This window comes from Microchirus variegatus (genome assembly GCF_963457635.1).
Source record: "Microchirus variegatus genome assembly, chromosome: 20".
NCBI classification, from domain to species: Eukaryota; Metazoa; Chordata; class Actinopteri; order Pleuronectiformes; family Soleidae; genus Microchirus; species Microchirus variegatus.
In genome coordinates, this window is record NC_139821.1 from 4,632,287 (window position 1) to 4,653,389 (window position 21,103).

General features: G+C 42.5%; 1 protein-coding gene across 1 annotated transcript in view; it reads left to right on the forward strand.

Moving 5' to 3' along the window:
- The first annotated feature begins 1,407 nt into the window (after positions 1-1,407).
- Positions 1,408-21,103, forward strand: part of sema3c (sema domain, immunoglobulin domain (Ig), short basic domain, secreted, (semaphorin) 3C) — a 54,177-nt gene continuing 34,481 nt past the window's right edge. The window contains exons 1-2 of the mRNA XM_083907218.1: positions 1,408-1,557; positions 7,617-7,778. Of these exons, the coding sequence (XP_083763344.1) occupies positions 7,643-7,778 (136 nt within the window). The 5' untranslated portion in view covers positions 1,408-1,557; positions 7,617-7,642. The remainder of the gene's footprint in view (positions 1,558-7,616; positions 7,779-21,103) is intronic.

Below are 21,103 nucleotides of genomic sequence, written 5' to 3' on the forward strand. Positions count from 1 at the left end.
ACAGAAACGCCGACTCGCCTTCCTTCCTCCACTGAAGCTCACGGAGGTGAATTAAATACAATTTTTGTCATGTTTATTGCGAAATGTAAGTGGTGGACACCACCGAATTGTTTTATTTTAGTGCTAACGGCCAAACGTTAGCACGCTAACGCCACCAATTTAGCAATGTAAATGTACGTAAATAACAAAACTTTAACTGTTTTGATTTCGTCTTTGAATTTATTGTTGTCTGATTACATGACCCACTTACAACTGGAGATTCTGATGTGTTTCGCTAGTAGCAGCTAGTGCTGCTGCTAAACAGCCTCAAGCTAGGTTGAGAATAAAATCTCCAGTGGCATGCTAAGTTCACTTCTTTCTTACTCTAGACGGCTTAAATTAAATAGAATTTGTTTTTATGGTGGTACAAAGGGTAAACTTTCGCTAGCATGTGTTTAACGTTGCTGTACTGTAGGTACTGGTTGCTAGCATTAGCATTTGGCTCACTCAAACCACCAATAATGTGCCTCGGTTTTGGTGTGCAGAGTGCAGTTAGCAATGACCTCATGGACATATTTTAGGCATTTTTCAAGCTTATCTGAGCTTCAATTTCCCCAGCTTTAGTTTCCGTGCGTTGAGCCTGATTATTAAACGTCCGCAGCAAATACCTGAAAGCTGATTCATTTACGCTATAATTAGTGACTCGGGGAGGGAAAAAAAATGGAAATGGATGGAAATTGGTCTGATTTCATCCAGATTATAGGAAAAAAAACGTATTTTTGACAATCTATCACATTCCCGAATGCGTTTGAACTTTGAATAACGTAGACTACGTTAAAATTGGGTGACGTGGGTCGTCGTCCTAAATTTCCGGACGACGTTTGAACGTTTTTTCAAGCTATCGTCGGCCACAAGGACATGAAGTCGACTCAGGATGTGAGCCACAATTTTGGAGTCGCAATTTAAAGCAAAATTACCATAATTTTTGGTTATAAATCGTCGCGTGGGACAGCCCAGAATCACACAATGGTGAAAATGATGTCCTGTAACCACTTCCAGTTTATCTGAGCGTTACTTTCCAGGCTTTAGTTTTCCTCGCGTGGTATAATTTATCCTGATTACGAAGCTCATGCACCAAAGCCGATTCCTTCCCTAATTAATGAATGAGGGAAAATAATGTAAATGTGTGTGACATCATGCCTGTGTTTGAACCGTCTGCGAGTGGCGTACTCGTCCTCCACCTCTTGTTCTTTGAGTCGTACATGTCCTTAATAGAGGGAGGGAGGGAGGACGATAGTGTATAAGAGAGGTTTGGGGGGGGGGGGAGGGGGGACATGAGTGGAGAGTCTGTAATAGGACACCAGCCTCTCCTCTCATTCTCTCTCTCTCTCTCCCTCTCTCTGAGTCAAGCCTTCTATGTGAGCACTTCCATGGAGTAGCAGCAATTTTTTCCCCCTCTTCGCTGTCACTGTAGGAGACTGGAAACAAGGTGCCACAAAGGGGGAGGATCGATACAATCCAGGGCTTTTTTTTTCGGTACCTGGCTTCTTCAAAAATTCTGGACCGAGCTCCTGAGAGGTGAGTCCTGGACCGTGGACTTCTTCTTCTTCTTCTTCTTCTTGAATGTGTCCATGAGGTTTATCTGCTGTGGTGTGGTGTAGTGATGCAGGGGAGAAGGAGGTACAGGTGCAGGAGTCCCACCACTGAGAATTAACTGGACTATACTTAATCTGAGGATTCAATTTCACTTTCTACTCCCTAAAGATCTTCTTCATTACTTCATCACGTTCCCATAGAGCATGCTTCATTGGGTTAGGGTTAGGGTTAGGTGCCCCGACGTGTTTTTGGGTGTACGTTCTACTTCAATACGACCCCCACATTTCCAGATCATGAGTCATGACTGTCGGACCTGGTCTGATAAAAGCCTTTATGGTATTTCATGCATCTTTGTCTGACTTGTCATTACGTTCTCATAGAGCATGCTTCATTGGGTTAGGGTTAGGGTTAGGGTTAGGTGCCCCGATGTGTTTTTGGGTGTACGTTCGACTTCAATACGACCCCGTCATTTCCAGATCATGAGTCATGACTGTTGGACCTGGTCTGATAAAAGGCTTTATGGTATTTAATGCGTCTCTGTCTGACTTGTCATTACGTTCTCATAGAGCATGCTTCATTGGGTTAGGGTTAGGTGCCCCGATGTGTTTTTGGGGGTACGTTCAACTTCAATACGACCCCCACATTTCCAGATCATGAGTCATGACTGTTGGAGTTGGTCTGATAAAAGCCTTTATGGTATTTCACGCGTCTCTGTCTGATGAGTTGAAGCTTCAGTCAACCTTTTAGACGTCAAGTGTTTATCTCGTAATGTGAAGAGCATCGTCCGAAGACACTGCGACTTGTTTAAAGACTTGAAACGCAGACTTTTTGTCTGTGTCTGTGGGGACACTGACAACTGAGCGACAGGGTGTGGTACGAGCGCCCGTCGCCCTGGTACAGACGGGACAGAAGGGGGCAACTCGTCCCGCGTTCACATGTTTTAACGATTAACGGGAGCAGATGTGAGCCAAACGATCACAGACCCAGTTCATAAATGACTATTTGTGACTTGTGTTTCTAAAAATAACTGCACCTTTTTATGAGTTTCTGAAGATATAAGACGGGAAAATCCATAAGGCTGTCAAGCAAGGAATGCACAACGAATACAACTCTCTACTCACTCACGCTGAGAGGTATTCGTGAGATTCCTGGCCAACAGTCCGTGCTGGAATTTATGGATTTTGATGTGCTCGGTGTAATTAATTGAAGCATTTATTATCTTTCGGTGGTACCATTTGACAGGGAGAGCCGTTAATCCAGACAAGCATTACGGGGTCTCTTGTGAGGGGGGGGGTGAAAGCGCGTTAGAGCCCCCGCGTGTGACGATCAAAGATACTGAGACGTTTGTAAAAACCGAGGAAGCGTCTAAACCTTATATGGCGGGGGTGTCACGGGACGCCCAGAAGGTGACTAACGTCCCAGACGATGAGTTTAGCAGCTGTGACGGCGACATTTCAGCGCCCGGGGGCTTCTTCTTGCCTGGGAGAACACCCGTCGCTGTGAGCCGACAGGGCAGGGGACAGTTTAAACACAGTCGGGTCAATTATTAAAATTAGACCGTTTTTGCACAAATTGTGGTACAGTGAAACATTTGGTTAAGATTAAGGAAACTACGTAACATGACTCCCCCCAGCCTCCACACGCGTACGCGTTGCCTAATATTTTATTTTAGGACCGTCCTGGCACTCATTTATGGCATCGCATGTCAACCCCAACATGTGTTGTTAATGAATGAAGGATCTAATTGAGAGTTTTTCCGGTGCGGTTGTCGTGATTAATTCACAGATCGCAGAACATTTTACGCTGGAACTAATTTATACCAGAAGTGATTGGGAAATGGCAACTTAATATTGGACCTAAAACTTGGACTGTCGGACTTGACTTAGATTAAATTATGAATTGGTAGAAAACAAAAACTAGACTATACCTTTGCCAAGACCAAATGGTCCCCTTAAAATCAAATAAGCCTTACAGATAAGGAAATACCTGAATATGAATGTGTACTTCTGTGACTTATTGCTCCACAAAGTTTGGCAAACAAAAGTTTTTGGTTGTTTTTAGGTTATCTTGAACATCACGTTCCAGTTAAAAAGTTGGAAAAACATAGATACAAGACAATATTCCGTGTTAGCCATTGTTAGCAATAACGGTCAATAACAACACTGGAATGACCCGGGGGCCACTTTGGTCAGTTGGGGGCCAGTCAACTGAAAATAAAAGTTACTTTTTTGAGAAAAAGATGTCGGAATAATAATATTTACATCATTTTAAAATTAAAGGTGTTTGTTTTGTACATGGAACAATGAAATAACTAATTTAGCTTGATATTAAGTGGCGAACCAAATATTCACAGTTCAGACCCAGTTCATAGTTAGAGTTTCTGAAGATATGGGATGGAAAATTTTATTTAAATGTGGTAGTTTTATACATGGAATTATAAATATTTCACAAAATATGCAAAATGAATCTATCAATTAAAAAAACAAAAAATCAGAAATAACTTTTATTTTACCTTTATATTGAATGGCGGACCGCATGAATTTGATTGGTGGGCCACATTTGGTCCATGCGCCGCGAGTTTGAGACGCAATATTTTGCTGATTTAATGTGCTGTTAACGGTAAAAGTAGAGCAGGGTGTTTTTACTATTTCCACGTTAAAAGTTGTGAAGACTTGAGAACAGACATCTATCAATCATCAAGAAGTGATAATCATGTTCCGTATTAGTAGATACCAGAGAGCTGTGGAGTGAGTCAGGAAAAAGAATGCTTTAACTCACGCTAAAAGAATTACAGACAGAAGCCTGTGTGTGTGTGTGTGTGTGTGTGTGTGTGTGTGTGTGTGTGTGTGTGTGTGTTCTTGTACTTGCAGCATACTGAGGACCAGTGAGGGTTTTTAACCAACAAAGTGAGGTCATTTGTAAGGAGTGAGGACATTATGGCCGGTCCTCACTTTGTTTTCATTGAAATAACTTCCTTAGGTTGCTATAACATGCTATACTCAATTTGTCAAGAAAAAACCCTCACTTTTTGGACGACATAGTATACCATGACTTTTTTGTCAAATTTTGGACTAAAAATTTTGGCCAAATTTTGGACCAAAAATGTTTGGTCAAAATTTGAAAAAAAAAAATTCACCCAAAGATTTTTGGTCAAATTTTTTTTTCACATTTTGGACGACTTAGTATAGTATGACGGTTTAGTCAAATTTTGAACCAAAAATTACAAATAAATAAATAAAAGTTTTCCAGCCCTTTTTGCTCTGGGGCTTCACCTGCCGACATTTTATGGTACTGCAACCAGTAGTTCTTTGTAGATGTCATTCATGAAGTAGATCTTTGTAATTGTGTTGATTTATAAAGTGGAAATGCTGGTCCTCACTTTGTCAGCAACCCAGTCCTCAGTATGCAGCAAGTACAAGAATGTGTGTGTGTGTGTGTGTGTGTGTGTGTGAGATGCAGCAGGAGAAGGCTGGTCTGCCTGTTTTTAAAAAAAAAAAAAACCATGCTGTTTCATTCCTCTCCTGTGCACTTCCCCATCTGTTCCCCCTCACGCACCTGAACAGTAGAGTTTCTCCTCGGCTGTAAATCAACTCATGCCTCACTTCCCCGCGCTCACACACACACACACACACACACACACATATCTCAGCCTATTTGTACACTACACCCTGAAACTGAAATTTTCATAGCAATCGCGCCGCGCTCTTGTGTCTGAGCCCATCAATGTTTTATGTTCACATCCATAAGCCATGAGAGCAGAGATCAAAACCTCGCATAAAAACACAGTCTTTTCTTTGTTAAACGTGAACCTGTCGTTTTTTTTATACATCTATATATATATGAGGTGAAACTTGATTTTGATTTTGTGCCGAGTTACGGCCCGGCTTCGTTGTTTTTTTTTTAAACAGTTTACGGTGGTTTGCAGCAGTTCAGGAGTTTTTGGTTTGCAGGAGTTCACCTGCCTCGTATCAATTATTGAGCTTCTCTCGTCCCGTCGTAGAAAAGACTTGTGTTCCTCCTGCAGCTCCTTTAGTGCAGATTTAACTCATCCATTTTTCAAGAGGCAAACATCTGCAAAGATACAGTCATACAGAGATGACGTGTTGTGCACAACGTCTTCAGTACAGTTTGATGGTTTAACTCTAAATGTCAATCATGTGTCCCGGGGAACAGATTTTATGATCCTCGCAAACAATGATTGATGTAGCATTTACGTGAAGTAAATACTTGACATGTTATCTTGTTAACTTGTACCTGATGTTAGGTTAGATTTTATTGGTCCCACACTGGGGAAACTCACAAAATATAAATTCAACCTGATCACAGGAGGTAGAGGCACTGCTGGGATTTGAACCCAGGATCTACTGTTTACTAGACAGGCACTTTAACCAACTAAGCCACCGGTGAGTGATATACTAACATACTTAAGCTCCGGCATCACGTACTACGTAATTAAGCTACGGCGTCACATACTGTGCGTGAAGTCAGTGTGCGATACACTTACGTACTTAAGCCACGACGCCACGTACTACGTAATTAAGCTACGCCATCACATGCTACATACTACGCCACGGCGTCACGTACTACATAATTAACCTACGGCGTCACGTACTACGTACTATGCCACGTCATCACGTACTACGTAATCAAGCTATGGCGTCACGTACTACGTTCTATGCCACGGCGTCACGTACTACACCCCGCCATCACATACTAGTACTACGTACTATGCCAGGGCGTCACGTACTACGTATTAAGCTACCACGTCACGTACTACGTCACGGCGTCACATACTACGCAATTAAGCTACGCCACAACGTACTGCGTACTATGCCAGGTCGTCATGTACTACGTACTATGCCACGGCGTCCCGTGCTATGTAATTAAGCTACGGCGTCACGTACTACGTAATTAAGCTACGATGTCACGTACTATGCCAGGGCGTCACGTACTACGTAATTAAGCTACGATGTCACGTACTATGCCAGGGCGTCACTTACTACGTAATTAAGCTACGGCGTCACGTACTATGCCAGGGCATCACGTACTACGTAATTAAGCTACGGCGTCACGTACTATGCCAGGGCATCACGTACTACGTAATTAAGCTATGGCGTCACGTACTATGCCAGGGCGTCACGTACTACGTAAATAAGCTACACCGTCACATACTACGTAATTAAGCTACTATGCCGGGCGTCATGTACTACGTACTATGCCACGGCGTCACATACTACGTACTGGCTTAGTAGTATTATGCGTTTTTTTATGTCGTAAGAATTGTCTTATTGAAGACCATTTGTTTCTGAGATCAGTTTTTACAGACAGACAACTTTATTTTTATGTTATTTGTTGAAAGCCTCATGTTCCGATAACCATCAGTACTGTCAATAAAGTTGTAAAGTTAGACTCGGGCTTTAACTTCCACGCGAAGTCACTTGCATGTTTTCCCAGATACTACCACTAGGGGGCCCCATCTAAATCATCACATAAAAGCTTGAACTACGTGGTCCATAATAGATCACATCCTCAGCCAAGAAGTCAACGTATATCTGCATCTAAAGACTTTATCATCATATTTCACCGTGGACTACAGCCTTGTCATCCAAGCCAAAAAATCATATGAACCGTATTCTGCCCAATTTCCAGCTCAAACTGCTTTCAGACGTCCAGACCAACCCCAGAACTTATTTTCCTTCCCAGTCAGCTTTCCCATTGAGTCAGATGGAGCCCATGTGCGAAAACAGCTGGAAGGGCTCTGGAAAATCCACCATGACTGAGCTTCCTGCCATCTGCCTGCTCGGCCCAGGTGCCACCGAATTAACCTGAATGTTCCCGAAAATGTGTAAGATTTATTTCAAGAGACCTTTTTCTGGTCCTGCTGATGTGTTTGGCAGAAAGTTGGGAGTTCGCCGAAGAAGTTGCTCGTTTGCTTTAGCGAAGATAACAAACGCAAGGTTGTTGTTGTTAAGACGGTTTCACAATGCGAGAACAATTTCCAGGATTGATTCAAGGTTGATTCTGATTTTCCCCTCCAACAGGGCTTTGTTTCTGAGCCGGTGCAGTCATGGGCAGGCCGGAGGGGTTGGCCAGGCCACCTCTGGTGTCCACGATGACGCTGTCCGTCCTAGCTCTCTCCGTCCTCTACACTGGTGTGTGCGGCCTCCCGCAGCCTCAGCCCAGAGTCTTCCTCTCCTTTGAAGGTAAGAAGAAATAACAAACGTCAACTTGGCTTTTGAATGTTTGTTGTGGAATCGAGGCGGGGCCGTGCGTTTGACTTGCTAATCCTCAACAAATGCTCGATAATCAAGGTCATAGCCTGAGGTGATATCGTCCCGGAAGCTTACGTAGACGTCGTCTGCAGCTCTGTTCTTGGACACTCTGCGTCCAATTCCGTCTGTGAGCAAAAAGTCAACGCTCAGCAGGAGGTGGTGGCGCTGCTTGTCAGACCTTCCCCTGAATCTGTTCCTGGTTAAACTTTAATGGCACCACACGGTGAAGGAAGCCCCTGTGGGCGTCGTCGCTGCCTCTGCTTTCGATTCTGTTGTTTTATTCAACGTCTACGACGTAGATTACTCGAGAGTGCGCTTTGATGGTAAGTGGGTGTGGTGTGTCTGCATCCTTCAAGCCGTGTTTTTAATTGAAATCTTGTCTGTAGTCCATATTTGAAACATGAACGTCGTCTTCCACTTTGCCCGGTGAAGCTTATCAGATATAAGAATATATTGAAATACCAGCAGGGGACAACGTGTGATTACTGGACTGGATCTTCTTCAAGAGAACATGATGTTGGTTTTGTAAATGATGCTCCCATCCAGAGGAAATTAGTTTGATTGCTGGATCGGACTTTTTGTCCAGACGAGTTTTTAAGCTCTGTATCAGAAGTAATCGGCTCCCATATAGCGAACCCCAGACATGACATTGGGAAAGAAAATGTCTGATTCGTGGCTACGAAATACTAATTAGTTTCCACAAAATCATATATAATGTCCATCCATCCATTTTCTACCTTTTTTATCCTCCACATGAGGGTCACAAGGGGGCGCTGTGCCATTCTCAGCTGACAGTCGGTCACAGGGCCGCATAGAGACAAACATTTCAATTAAATCCGGTAAATATTTTGTAGCCACAAATTAGTATTTCCTGCGCATGTTTTACCTATTTTGTGGCAGCTAATTAGTAATTTTGTGGCCACAAATTAGTATTTCCTGTGCTTGTTTTACCTATTTCATGGGAACTTATTAGTATTTCATGGCCACAAATTTGTACTTCGTGCACAGGTTTTGCCTATTTCCTTGGAACAAATTAGTATTTTGTGGCCACTAATTAGTATTTCATGCACACCTTTTTGTAGCCCAAAATACACTAATTTTGTAGCCACAAATTAGTATTTCCTGCGCATGTTTTACCTATTTTGTGGGAGCTAATTAGTATTTTGTGGAACTAATTAGTATTTTGTGGGCACAAATTAGTATTTCCTGTGCATGTTTTGCTTATTTAATGGGAACTTATTAGTATTTCATGGACATCAAATTTGTATTTCATGCGCAGGTTTTGCCTATTTCCTTGGAAGAATTTGGTATTTTGTGGCCACTAATTAGTATTTTGTGCGCAAGATTTACCTATTTTGTGGGAACCAATTTGTAATTAGTGTGCATGTTTTAACTACTGTATTTTATGTGAACTAATTAGTATTTCGTGGCCACTAATTAGTATTTCATGCGCACGTTTAACCTATTTTGTGGAACTAATTAGTATTTTGTGGGCACAAATTAGTATTTCCTGTGCATCTTTTACTTATTTAATGGGAATTTATTATTTTTTCATGGCCACAATTTGTATTTTGTGCGCAGATTTTGCCTATTGGAACAAATTAGTATTTTGTGGCCACTAATTAGTTCTTTGTGTGCATGTTTTAACTACTATATTTCGTGGGAACTAATTATTAGTATTTTCTGGCCACAAATTAGTATTTCATGCACACATTTTACCTATTCTGTGGGAAATTATTAGTATTTCAAGGGTTTTTTTTCCCCCCCATGTCATGTCTGGGGCTCCGTACCCATACTATAAAACGTATACTGTGACCTTTTAGTTAGTCTACAGTTGTACAGAGCAAGGATTTTTGTTTTCAGATCAACCGTGACGTGAAAGTGAAACTGAAAGTCGCTGAGGGTTGAGTTGTGGCCAACAGGAACCAGTCAGGAAGCAAATATTTGATTAATTATTTATTCCCAACAGTCTCTGCCCTGGTTTTCTACCCATTCAGACGAAAAACCGACTAGTTTTCAAATAAAAAATGGAGACGACCTTGTTTTCAAACATCTAATGTGGACTAGCAGATGCACTATGTTAAATATGTAATGTTTTTAAATTAGTTTTTCGCATCTTCTTGAGCAGTTGAAGTTGTCCATCACTCAATTTTCTGCATTTACCCAAAAAAATCCTCTCAATAGACTGTGACTTAACTCGTGCCACGTACTGTATTTATCCCTTTGGGGACTCATAATATCCTTTTTTCCTTATTTCCCCCCTTTTCGTTTCTCTTTTGTTCTCGCACATTTCTTTGATTATCGTTTCTTTTGCGAATATCGGAAACAGTCTGTGTTTACGGTCCGGCGTGTTTTCCGCGCTGCACGCTGTGAGTCATTAAATCCGACCACACTTTAAAAGAAAAAAAGAAAAGCCAAAACCAATGACTGAACGTGACAGCGTAACCGACATATTGTGGCAATGAAATAAATTTAAGTGTTTACGTTGGCGGGTATTTGTCCCAAATTGTAGTTAAAGAAACTAAATAAATATAGTAAACTGTATTAAAAGAGCAGAATTAGACACACTTAACTGGTATTATAGGTATTTGTTTTGTATTTTGTTATAGGCACTCTAGACAAGAGTCAAATTATGTCAAATTTGACTCCTTTAATGTTGTGATTTACCCTCTCCTCCAAACGTCCATATCAGGCGAGCTCTGCTGGACAAGGAAAATCCAACCTAATCACTATTTTTTTGGTTTTAAGTAACCACATTAACTCACTCGCCCCGGTGTTTCCAAATAGCTGTCACGAAAGGTCAAAGGTATCGGCGCTGAAAATCAGCCAATCTCTGTAATCCTGGAACTCTCCGTTGCCATTCCGAGCGTGGATTAGATTCGATTCTTGTTACACGCTTTAAGGCCCAGTGTCCACCCCCCCCCCCCCCACACTCCAGCGTGGCCATAAAAGGCCAGTTTGACGGCCGTCTTTACCAGATTCTGGCCTCGATATCCAAAGAGTGTTTACCTCTGCGGATGAGTTTAGACGAGCGAGCGTCTCCAGTTATGCTGTGCTGCGACGACCCAAGAATGCATTAGGGAGAATTTACGACGAAGTTTCTGAGAGCAGGTCGAGGATGTTTTCCCGAAAACGGACGACTGCTCGGCGCGTATTTGCGTACTAAGTTTGAATCGACAGCCAAAGATTAACAAATGACGGAAGCGGTTGAGTTGAACCGATGTTTCTTTCTGTTGTTTTTGAGGTAGGATGAGAGTCGTAACTCCAACTCCAACTGGCTGCAGGAGAACGTTCGGCATGGCTGAGCACCAGATGTACACAGACGATTAAAGCCAATGACGGAGGCTCGTTTGGTTTCTTTACTCGGGGAAAGAATTTAAGGTGTTTGGGCTCCGTCCAGAGAGTTGAATTAAGAGTCACGGAGTGGATGAAGGGAAGGGGGAGCGCAGGTGTTTTGGCACCTGCCGGGTGGCCAAAAGTTTGAAAAACCTGATCTTAAACTCGTTAAAACCGAGAAAACAAACCGAGCGAGTCAGACTTTAATGTCGAACACGGATCAGGACGCTTGAATAACCTCGCCCTTTTCCCGACTTTGCTGAAATCCAAACCGGGGAGGGCACTCCCGGTGTAAACCCCCCCCCCGTCCTGTAGAGAAGCTGCTGCCTCGGACATTCCTCTTTTCCCCCTCACTCTGCTTACTGGAGGCAAACGAAAGCCAAGGCCACAATGAAAACCACATAATAAACAGAGGGGAGGGGGGGGGGGGGGGTATGTATGCAACGTACCCAAATAATAAACTCTGCAGCAGGACTTTTCTCCTCCGTGCCTCAGATAATAAACACAGAGTAGATAAAACTCCAAATATTCCGTACAAAAATCAACTTTCAGATCAATTTCACAGATTTTTTTATCCAACTCCAGTGTAGTTAATTATCTTTACATCTGTGGAAAACAACCTTGAATTGTCTAGACCGGGTGTAATCGGACAGAATAGAAGTTGCTCTCATCATGAAGACATTAAAAATGAAATAATGGTTGTTTTTGCTTGGCTTGTTTTGAAAGAAAACTTTCAACTCCCCCCCCCCCCAAAAACAAAACGATGAAAAGAAAAGAGGTTCGGTGAATTAATTTAAACCGACATCGTCGACTTGAGTGTATAAGCCGCTCCACCTTATCATCTGTCCTTGTTTTCTACAGTTACAGATATAATATAATAAAGATTATATAACCAGCCAAGGTATCAACAAAATGCTTCCACGTATTATCTTTATACGGCTCATGGGTTAGGGTTAGTCGCCTTTTTGTCACATGAACCAGGGCCTGGAAATATCACCAAAATTGAAATTTAAAAAGTTAAATGTGTGATTTTTGACTTTAAACACAGCATGTTTTCTCTTATGTATTTTATTGCCGTCTTGTTTCTTCTTACAATTGTTGAGACTGAAAAAAACATGGATTCGAGTCATTATTATTCATGACTTCAGCTCATTTTTGGGTCACTTTTGGCCAACTTCCTGTTTGCTCGATGCGTGTTGGCTACTTCCTGTTCGCACACTTGTTTTGGGTACAGATGTGGTCGCCACCCACAACAGCTTCCAGTGTATTCTTTAGGAGCAGAACTTTAATGAGAAAGACTTTAGCAGACCGATCTCTTGCATTTCTTTTCAAAAGTGTCGAATATAACTTTATTTGGCGGCTCGTTTTACGTATATATATATCTGTCGCAATTCCACCAAATTCTCTCGCATTCCTGCTCCCAACTCCACCAAAGTCGGCACTGCAGACACCGGTAGCCCCAAGTAATGGTGTGTTCCATTTGTAGCCGAAAAGTTGGAATTTTCCCAACGTTCGGGGGAACTCGGAACCTCGTAGAAACCTCACCAACCCCCAGCATAGGATTCCAACATACGCTGAGAACATACGTAATAATCGTAGAAATGTCGCTACGCTGTTTGTTGTGCGATAAATACCATGAACTGGTTTGGGCCGATATACATTTACGTTCACGGGCAAACGATGATGTGTAAGAACACTCTTAGAAATAAAAGTGCTAAGTAGAACCATATAAGCTTCTTTGGCTTGTCCTCATAGGAGAACCCTTTTGGTTCCAGGTAGAAACTTTTACAAAGCTTCCACCTGGAACCCTTAGTGTTACCCTTTAAAAACCCTTTATTCAGGAAAGGGGTTTTAAAGGGTTCTATGGATCAAAACGGTTCTTACTTGGAACCATTAGTGTTACCAAGAACCCTTGAAAAACCCTTTCTTCGGGAAAGGGTTTTTCAGAAGCAAAGGGTTCCAGGTAGAACCTCAGCCCTTGTAGAATAACACTTTTAGAACCCTTATTTCTAAGAGTGAATAACTACTAAAAACGATTATTTCAAAGTATCGCGTTCCAAAAAGGAAGTAGCCGCATTTCGCACACCTTTAGGACAAATCGGGCGTCCAGTACATATCGGGTTGTGACAAGTGGACGTTGGCGTGCGATTATACCAGGGTCCGCGATATGCGACGCGCACAACCCGGGTCTTTAAACGTAGATAACCGACAGAGCTGTTTGACTTGCTGAAGCTTTAATGTAAGCACAGGATGCGAGTAGATTTACGTGCATTTAGGATGAACCTTGGGCTCCTCGTGTTTAGCGTTAAAATGTGATACAGGCTTTTTTTTTTTTTGAATCAATAGCCCGCCCACGTATGGATCACAGCTGCGCGGCTTGAGAGCTCGCCATAAATAACAGTAACGTCCGCCTCCTGCGATAAATATGCCGAGATAACATTTGGTCTTAATGTAATAGCGCTGTTAATTTAGCATTTTTCTAAATATCTGCCTCGGAGCTTAAAAACACGGAGCTTTATTTCACATGGCGAGCTACCGTTTTATCGCTCTGGTGGTATTAACACAGCGTATTACCTTTCACTGGACTAATACCGTGACGCACCAGCATATTCACAACGCTGCTTATTAGTTTTGCTACTGTATCTGTGGGTTGGCGCCCCCCTGAGCGCTGCCGCCAGAATTCCTTTGCAGGAATTGCGGATCAACAATTAAGCCTCAAGTCAAGGAGTGGGGTCAGTGGTCTGTGTTCGCGTTCAGGATCGTTTAACCTCATCAGGGGTCTCTGGCGCTGTTCTGGCAAACCTCCAGTCTCCAACACGGCACGAAGAAATACATACGGTGCGACTGTGGAATCCTTAAAGATGTTTATTTAAGAGCGAACTCATCGTAGAGATTGATTGAGATGATGTTTGTAGTTGAGTAATGAGCGCTTCCTCGTTGTGGTCTTAGTGGTGGTGGTGTGTGACCCACACGGACTTCCTGTAGCCTGCAGATACACCAGAGTATCACGCCTCATTACGACAACACTGTACTCTACCGCCCCCCCCGTCCATTTTTCATACATGGCAGTTGTCAGTTTTTTTAAGCATGTTTACTCAGCGTTGAGGGTTTTCAGGCATGTGTGTGTTTGCTCATACTCAGTGTCTCGGAGTGCATTCTTTAAGTATGATTGAATTTCAGCAGGAAAACTCTCTGCCGAGTCATTGTTATCGATGTGTGGTCGTGACCTTTTGCAAACCGGTCGAAGCTCGGGAGAAGTTGTTTGTGTCATTGAATGCATTTCATAGTCGATCGGAACCAGTGTTTTTGGGTGTCGTACAATGGTCTTTTTGGAAAATGGGCCCCTGAGTGAAAAAGTTTTGCATTTTGTCATCATTGTTTTCTTCTTGCATGCATATTTTTCAAGTTTTCATGTTAAAAAATTTTAAAAAACTTTTGTACGACATAACATAGTATGTCGTTTTTGTCACATTTTGGACCAAAAAAATGTTTTCCAAAAAATTTGTACATAGTATAGTATATCGTTTTTTGTCATATTTTGGACGACATTGTATAGTATGTAGTTTTTGTCAAATCTTGGACCAAAAAATGTATTCTAGAATTTTGAACGACATAGTATAGTATGTCATTTTTGTCAAATTTTGGACCAAAAAAAGGTTTTCCAAAAAATTTGTACATAGTATATCGTCTTTTGTCATATTTTGGACGACATAGTATAGTATGTCGTTTTTGTAAAATTTTGGACCAAATTTTTTTTTCTAGAATTTTGAACGACATAGTATAGTATGTAGTTGTCAAATTTGTTACCAAAAAAATGTTTTCCCAAAAAATTCTACATAGTAGAGTATATCGTTTTTTGTCATATTTTGGACGACATAGTATAGTATGTCGTTTATGTCAAATTTTGGACCAAAAAATATGTTGGTGTATATACACTACAGCTTGGAGAGTCTCCTGGGGTATATTTTCAGGTACAAGGGCTTGGTTTTTCCTGATTAGTATTCCCTTACGTTTGAATGATCTGATATCAATTCGTAAAAATGAGGGATCAAGCATTTGGTGTACGCTTGAAATATCCAAGTCGTGGTTTTCATTCTTCAGAAAAAACACAGCGCCTCATGTTTTCTAGAAGACCTTGTTGCACTGTGAGTTATAAGATAATATTACATCACCCCACAGATGAGGTAACGTCTCCGCTTCCAAACGATTGCAAGGAAATAATAATTAGATGTCTCTCTTTTTTTTTGCATCAAAGTCGACCTGTTTAAACGAATATATTGTTCTTATCCCTTTGAAGGAGTCCGTGGACGTGAATTTTAATGAGCTGTTTAATGCGTCCAGTGATACGGACAACAGACTCTGACGGGGGTAACGGTATGTTTTGGTCTTGCGGGGTCAGCCAGAGGTGAAAAGATCAAGGCTGACGAGGCCAGAAACAGACGAGGAGACGACTTCCTGCTTTTCCGTTTTGCATTTTCAGACCCGTGCACGAGCACGAGCGTCTCTGTTCTCTCGTGGTAAACATCGTAGAGTAACCTCTGATGCTCCGTGATTATGGGGGAATTCTTGGCAGGGGCCGAGCAGACGCTGTCAAAGCTGTCGGCACGGGCGTTCGGAGACGCGCCGCGTACAGCTGTAGGTTAGCGGTGCGCGCATAATGTGGCCGTGTGTACGTCCTGAGCCTGAATAATTGTTTGTTTGTGGTATTTCTTGGTACGTTTGCATTGTTTTCCATACTCATATCTTTGAGATTTAACTCTAATTAGCTGATGTTGCTGCACGGAGACTTGGTTGGGATGAGCTCCATCTTGCGCCGCCTCGGGGCTGACGGCTTATGAAATGTTTGACAGCTCCTCTGTCAGCCCTCCAGCCCACCTCTGTTTTTGTTATGGTTTGACCTTGCAACCCCCAACCCCCAGCCCCCCCCCCCTCGTTGACTGTTTCATGATTCCGTCACGGCAGCATGTTGAAGAAAGCTAATCAATGGCCATCGATACAGACAAAGAAGGAATTTCTTCCACGAGAGTCGAGGTCAAGTGGAAAATCGGCATAATCACAAATCAATGAACTATTCTTCTGAAAAGAAGAAAAATGCATGCGAGTTTGTTTACTGTTGCCTTTGTTTTGGATCGTTCCACGAGACTCAATCGAAGCCCTTACGTTAGCTTTGTCTACAAAGGCCACCGTAGTTCCTTGACGCCCAGAGGTGAGCAGACAGGACCTCCATATTTGGTCCAATGTTAGCGATGTTCTGTTACATGTTTATCTTTTTTCTTTGAAGTCATTTTTTATGTGTGAGTGAGTTGAGTTTCAGTCCTGTGGCTGTGAGTTCTGGTTAATGAGATGTCATGACTTTTTTCTTAGAATGATGACCTTTACCTTAGACTTTTTTTTTCTCAGAATTTACTTTTCCTTAGACTTTTTTCTTAGAATTATTACTTTTTCTTAGACTTTTTCTTTGAATTATGACTTTTTCTAAGACTTTTTTTCTCAGAATTGACTTTTTCTCAGCCTTTTTTTCTCAGAATTACGACTTCTTCTTAGACTTTTTTTTCTCAGAATAGACTTTTTCTCAGCCTTTTTTTCTCAGAATTACGACTTCTTCTTAGACTTTTTTTTCTCAGAATTGACTTTTTCTTAGATTTTTCTCAGAATTATGACTTTTTCTTAGACTTTTTCTCAGAATTATGAATTTCTTAGACTTTTTCTCTCAGAATGATGACTTTCTTAGACTTTTTTTCTCAGAATTATGACTTTTTCTTAGAGGTCTCACTTATTTCTCAGAATTGTCATTTTTCCCCCCCATAATTCTCACTTTCTTAGAACTTTTTCTCAGAATCCCCACTTTTTAAAATATATAATTTCCAGTTCTGGGCACGTTAACGGAGGTTAACGGCGTCAACATTAGCGCATGACGTGTGTTTCGATGACGACTGACCAGAAAAAGACGCGTGTGATGTCATGTTTGTATCCCGCGGCACCGCAGTCCAGGTTCCATATACCGACTGCGTTAGCTGCGTTAGCTCCTTTAGCGCCGTTAGCGCCTACAGTGTCGCCTACTCTGTTTTTTTAAAGTTTCGCGTTACTTTCGAGACTAATTTAAACGCTGCTAACCGCCGCTAACCGCCGTTAACGTGCCCAGCACTAATCATTTCTTCCTTAGCCTGCAGTTAACGTCAAAAGTTTCAACAGGTGCATTTATCTTCGTCTCCCCCGCAGCTAATGTTTACCGTCACTTAACACCCGGAGAGACAACCTCGTGACCTTGGTGACCTCGCATCACAGAGGATGTGGAGAGTTTTTTTTTTTTTTCCCCCTACCAAAATGTGACACAGTTTCAGCTTAAAAAAAGACGAGTCCCACCTGGTTAAAGGTCTGTCCTTTTCCCGCCGTAGGCTGTTCTCCATCGTTAGTAAACGCATCAACTCCGAGAACCCTCTGACCCTTAACTCCTGCAAGTCTCTCAAAGACTGTACCACGGCCTCACTGACAGTCAAAACGGCAGATTTACTGTCTCGCCGGAGGTGAGTGGTAACTGGAGGCTCCTGGTGCGAGCGGGGTCAGAGGTCAAAGCTAAAAGGCAGGAGCTGACGAGACGGGTTGATTCCCTGTGACAGACCCGGGCGCTAATTGGGGCAACGGGAATGCAAACTAGTTCGGCCGAGCGTCGGTCAACAGGTTAGCGTCTCGGGTTTCGGCTCCTACAGGGAATTATTAGCCAACACCTTCGGCCGTGCGCCGAAAAACCAGCAGTTGACATTGGTGCAGGAATAACATGGCTCGACTTAAACGCATACGCCAAGGAGGGAGAAAATACACTCGGGTTTCACCACGTGTCGTATTTAGATGTGTGGGAAGTCGCAGTGAGAGACTGTGGCATTCTGCATCACATGATTTCCATTACGAGGATCTGGATATAGATAAATGACGATAGACAACTGGAGAAATAATAACACAGTTCTTGTACACACTACCGTTCAAAAGTTTGGGGTCACCTATACAATTTTTCCAGGTTTTCCATTAAAAGTCACACTTTTATTGACAAGATTATATGTTTTGCTTTCGTCAAAGAACTAGCAAAACTGTTAGCAAACACAACGCACCATTAGAACACTGGAAATGGGCCTCTATACACCTATGTACATATTCCATTAAAAACCAGACGTTTGCAGCTAGAATAGTCGTTTACCACATCAACAATGTATAGAGTGTATTTCTGAGTCATTTAATGTTATATTCATTGAAAGTGCTTTTCCGTTCCGTACGTTAGCAGAGGTTAACGGCGTCAACGTTAGCGAGCGACGCCTATCCGTGACGACTGACCGGTGAAGAGACGCCATGTTTGCATGGCCGCGGCACCGGAGTCCAGGCACCGTTTACCAGTTAGCTCCGTTAGCTGTGTTAGCTCCTTTAGCGCCGTTAGTAAAAAAAACTGGAGCGCCGCTACAAATAACCAGTGTGCCCGAGTACTGCGTATGTGCGCCTCTGTTTTGAAAGTTTAGCGTTACTTTAGAGACTCATTTTGACGCTGCTAGCCGCCGTCAACGTGCCCAGCACTAATCGTTTCTTCTCAATTAGATGGTGGTGTTTTTTCAGTGTTTTCAAACACCCCAAACTTTTGAACGGCAGTGTATATATAGACTACTCTCTCTGAGCCAGTGCAGGCGTCTGACTGTGACGAGCAGTTGCAGTACAGTGGCTCCGAGCATGCTGTTTGCATTTTGAGCGCCTGAGAGCCTGCCAGGGAATGTAGAGTATGCCTGTTGGACAGACAATCGGACGACTCTGTCAACTTGTTTCAGGACGCCATGGGTGGTCTGCTCCATCTCAAGCGACACCTTAATTTCCCTTTGCTGCCACATGCATGTGCTACCAGTCCACCGTTGGGGGAAAAAAAGTCCAGTTGTCAGAGATAAAGTCTTTTACTGACGCAGTATGCACGAGTGGGCCGGCAACTGTGTTTGGTAAGCGCAGCCATCGAGAACCGAACCCAAGAGCTCTTAGCGGTGTCCGGAAAAACAAAGAGCTACGGCATTTGGCACCGGTTTACGAAAGTCAGGCACCCGTGATAAAAAGTTGTGAAGATAGATTAATTGCGAGGCAGAGGAGGCGGTTTAAGCCCCCTGCTTCAATATTTATCAAACCGCTAACTGCGGGTTCCTCCCACCAGCTGCCCCTGACAACCGCAGAGCAGCTTCTCCTCGAGTGGAATTAGCATGCGGCTAATTTATTCATGCTGGCCTTTCAGGTGTAAAGCCAGTTCGTGAGGGTTTATTTGCATGGGAGACACTGGCAGTTGTTTTGTAAGAGAACCCTGAAGTGTTAATTAGGCACAGGGACCTTTTGGCTTGTGTTCAGGGGGAAGCGATAGTTAATCAAAAGTCAAGAGACAACGCTCCGGATTCCCAATCAGTGCGGCTACGCGCTACTGTTCGGAGTTGATGGAAACGAGGTTTCTTACCAACTACAGCTTTTCCCCCGTTCAAAACAGACCACCGTTGCCATCTCATGAAATCAGAGGACGACACTCTCGACTACTCTCGTAAAAAAAGATCGGCCCCGCATACTTTCCGTCCTCTGCGAATCTCTTAATTTTTTACGACGCTTGCGTTACAACAACCGTCTCCTTGTAAGGACATCCACGACCAGGACCCCACGGGTTGTGTGTTGTTTACTGCGCTGGGAGAGATTTACTGTAAGACGTTGTTATTCCATCACGCAAAAAAACAAAATTCAGGTGGACTGTTGTTCTCGTTCCTCTCTTTTGCGATATATAATCACAACAGAGCGCTGCTGCTGCAGCCTCTCGTGCGCTTTAAATTGCTCTCTTTTAAAAAACAGGGCCTTACTTTTTTGCCTGCATTTCTATTTCTATTTTGTGCTCGGCTTCTCACCACAGTCACACACAAAGGAGGTACGTGATGTTTAACTCTGTGGGATTATTGTCCAATTCCTCGTGTGACACTTTACGGATACAAATGGATACAAAATGTCATAAATTATTTAGCGCTTATTTACTGAAATGGCTGCCAGTTTTGTGCAAAAAAGGTAAATAACAAAAACCACCAACATTTGGGTATAATACAATTTGCAAAGAATATAGTGCAAAAAGCTAACAGTTACAGTATCACCAATATTACAGTCACAATTGGCTCTTACAAAATTAGAGGTAACAATATAAACAACATTAAAGGTGCATTATGTAATAAATCTAAAGCAACTGGTCATAAAATCCTCCTAATATGTCACAGAGACTCAGGAATAATGTTCATATAACAAACTGAACTCGTCAACAACAACAGTACAGACAAAATATTTGCATTAAAAAAATAAATTTTGCAGACTGCAAATCATGTTTATGTTTTGAAATCGTGTTCTTAGCATGTGGCGCCACCTACCGCCGTCTACCAATCGTCACAGTCAGTGGAGTCTCAGCTGCCGAGCAACCACGGGTTGCCAGTTGCGTTAGAAAAAACGAAACCTAAAAGACCTCGGTGTTTTGGATTTGAACGCAGTAACCGTTTTTGGCCACATTCTTACATACGGCGCCTTTAAGGTGCAACGGCCACAAAAGGCTATTTTTGCAGAAATATAAGTAATAATATTCAGGTACAACCGCTACAGTTACAGCTGTACTAGTATTTGCCAAAAAGGGACGCAAAGTGTCGCAAATTGACGCAAAGCGTTGCCAGAAATAGGCGAAGCTACGGTTTTATTGGCTTTTTAATAATACAGTCATTATTTATGGGTTAATGGGCCGGTCCAAATTGCTTGAAGGGCCGGTTCTGGGCCCCGTGGGCCTTAAGTTGAATACCCTTGCTTTACAGGATGTTATCTGTCTCGTGCTTTTATTCGATCGTCACAAAAAAAATCGTCCTTATTCGCTCACCTTTGATTCTTTAAAGTCAACACAAAGCTCC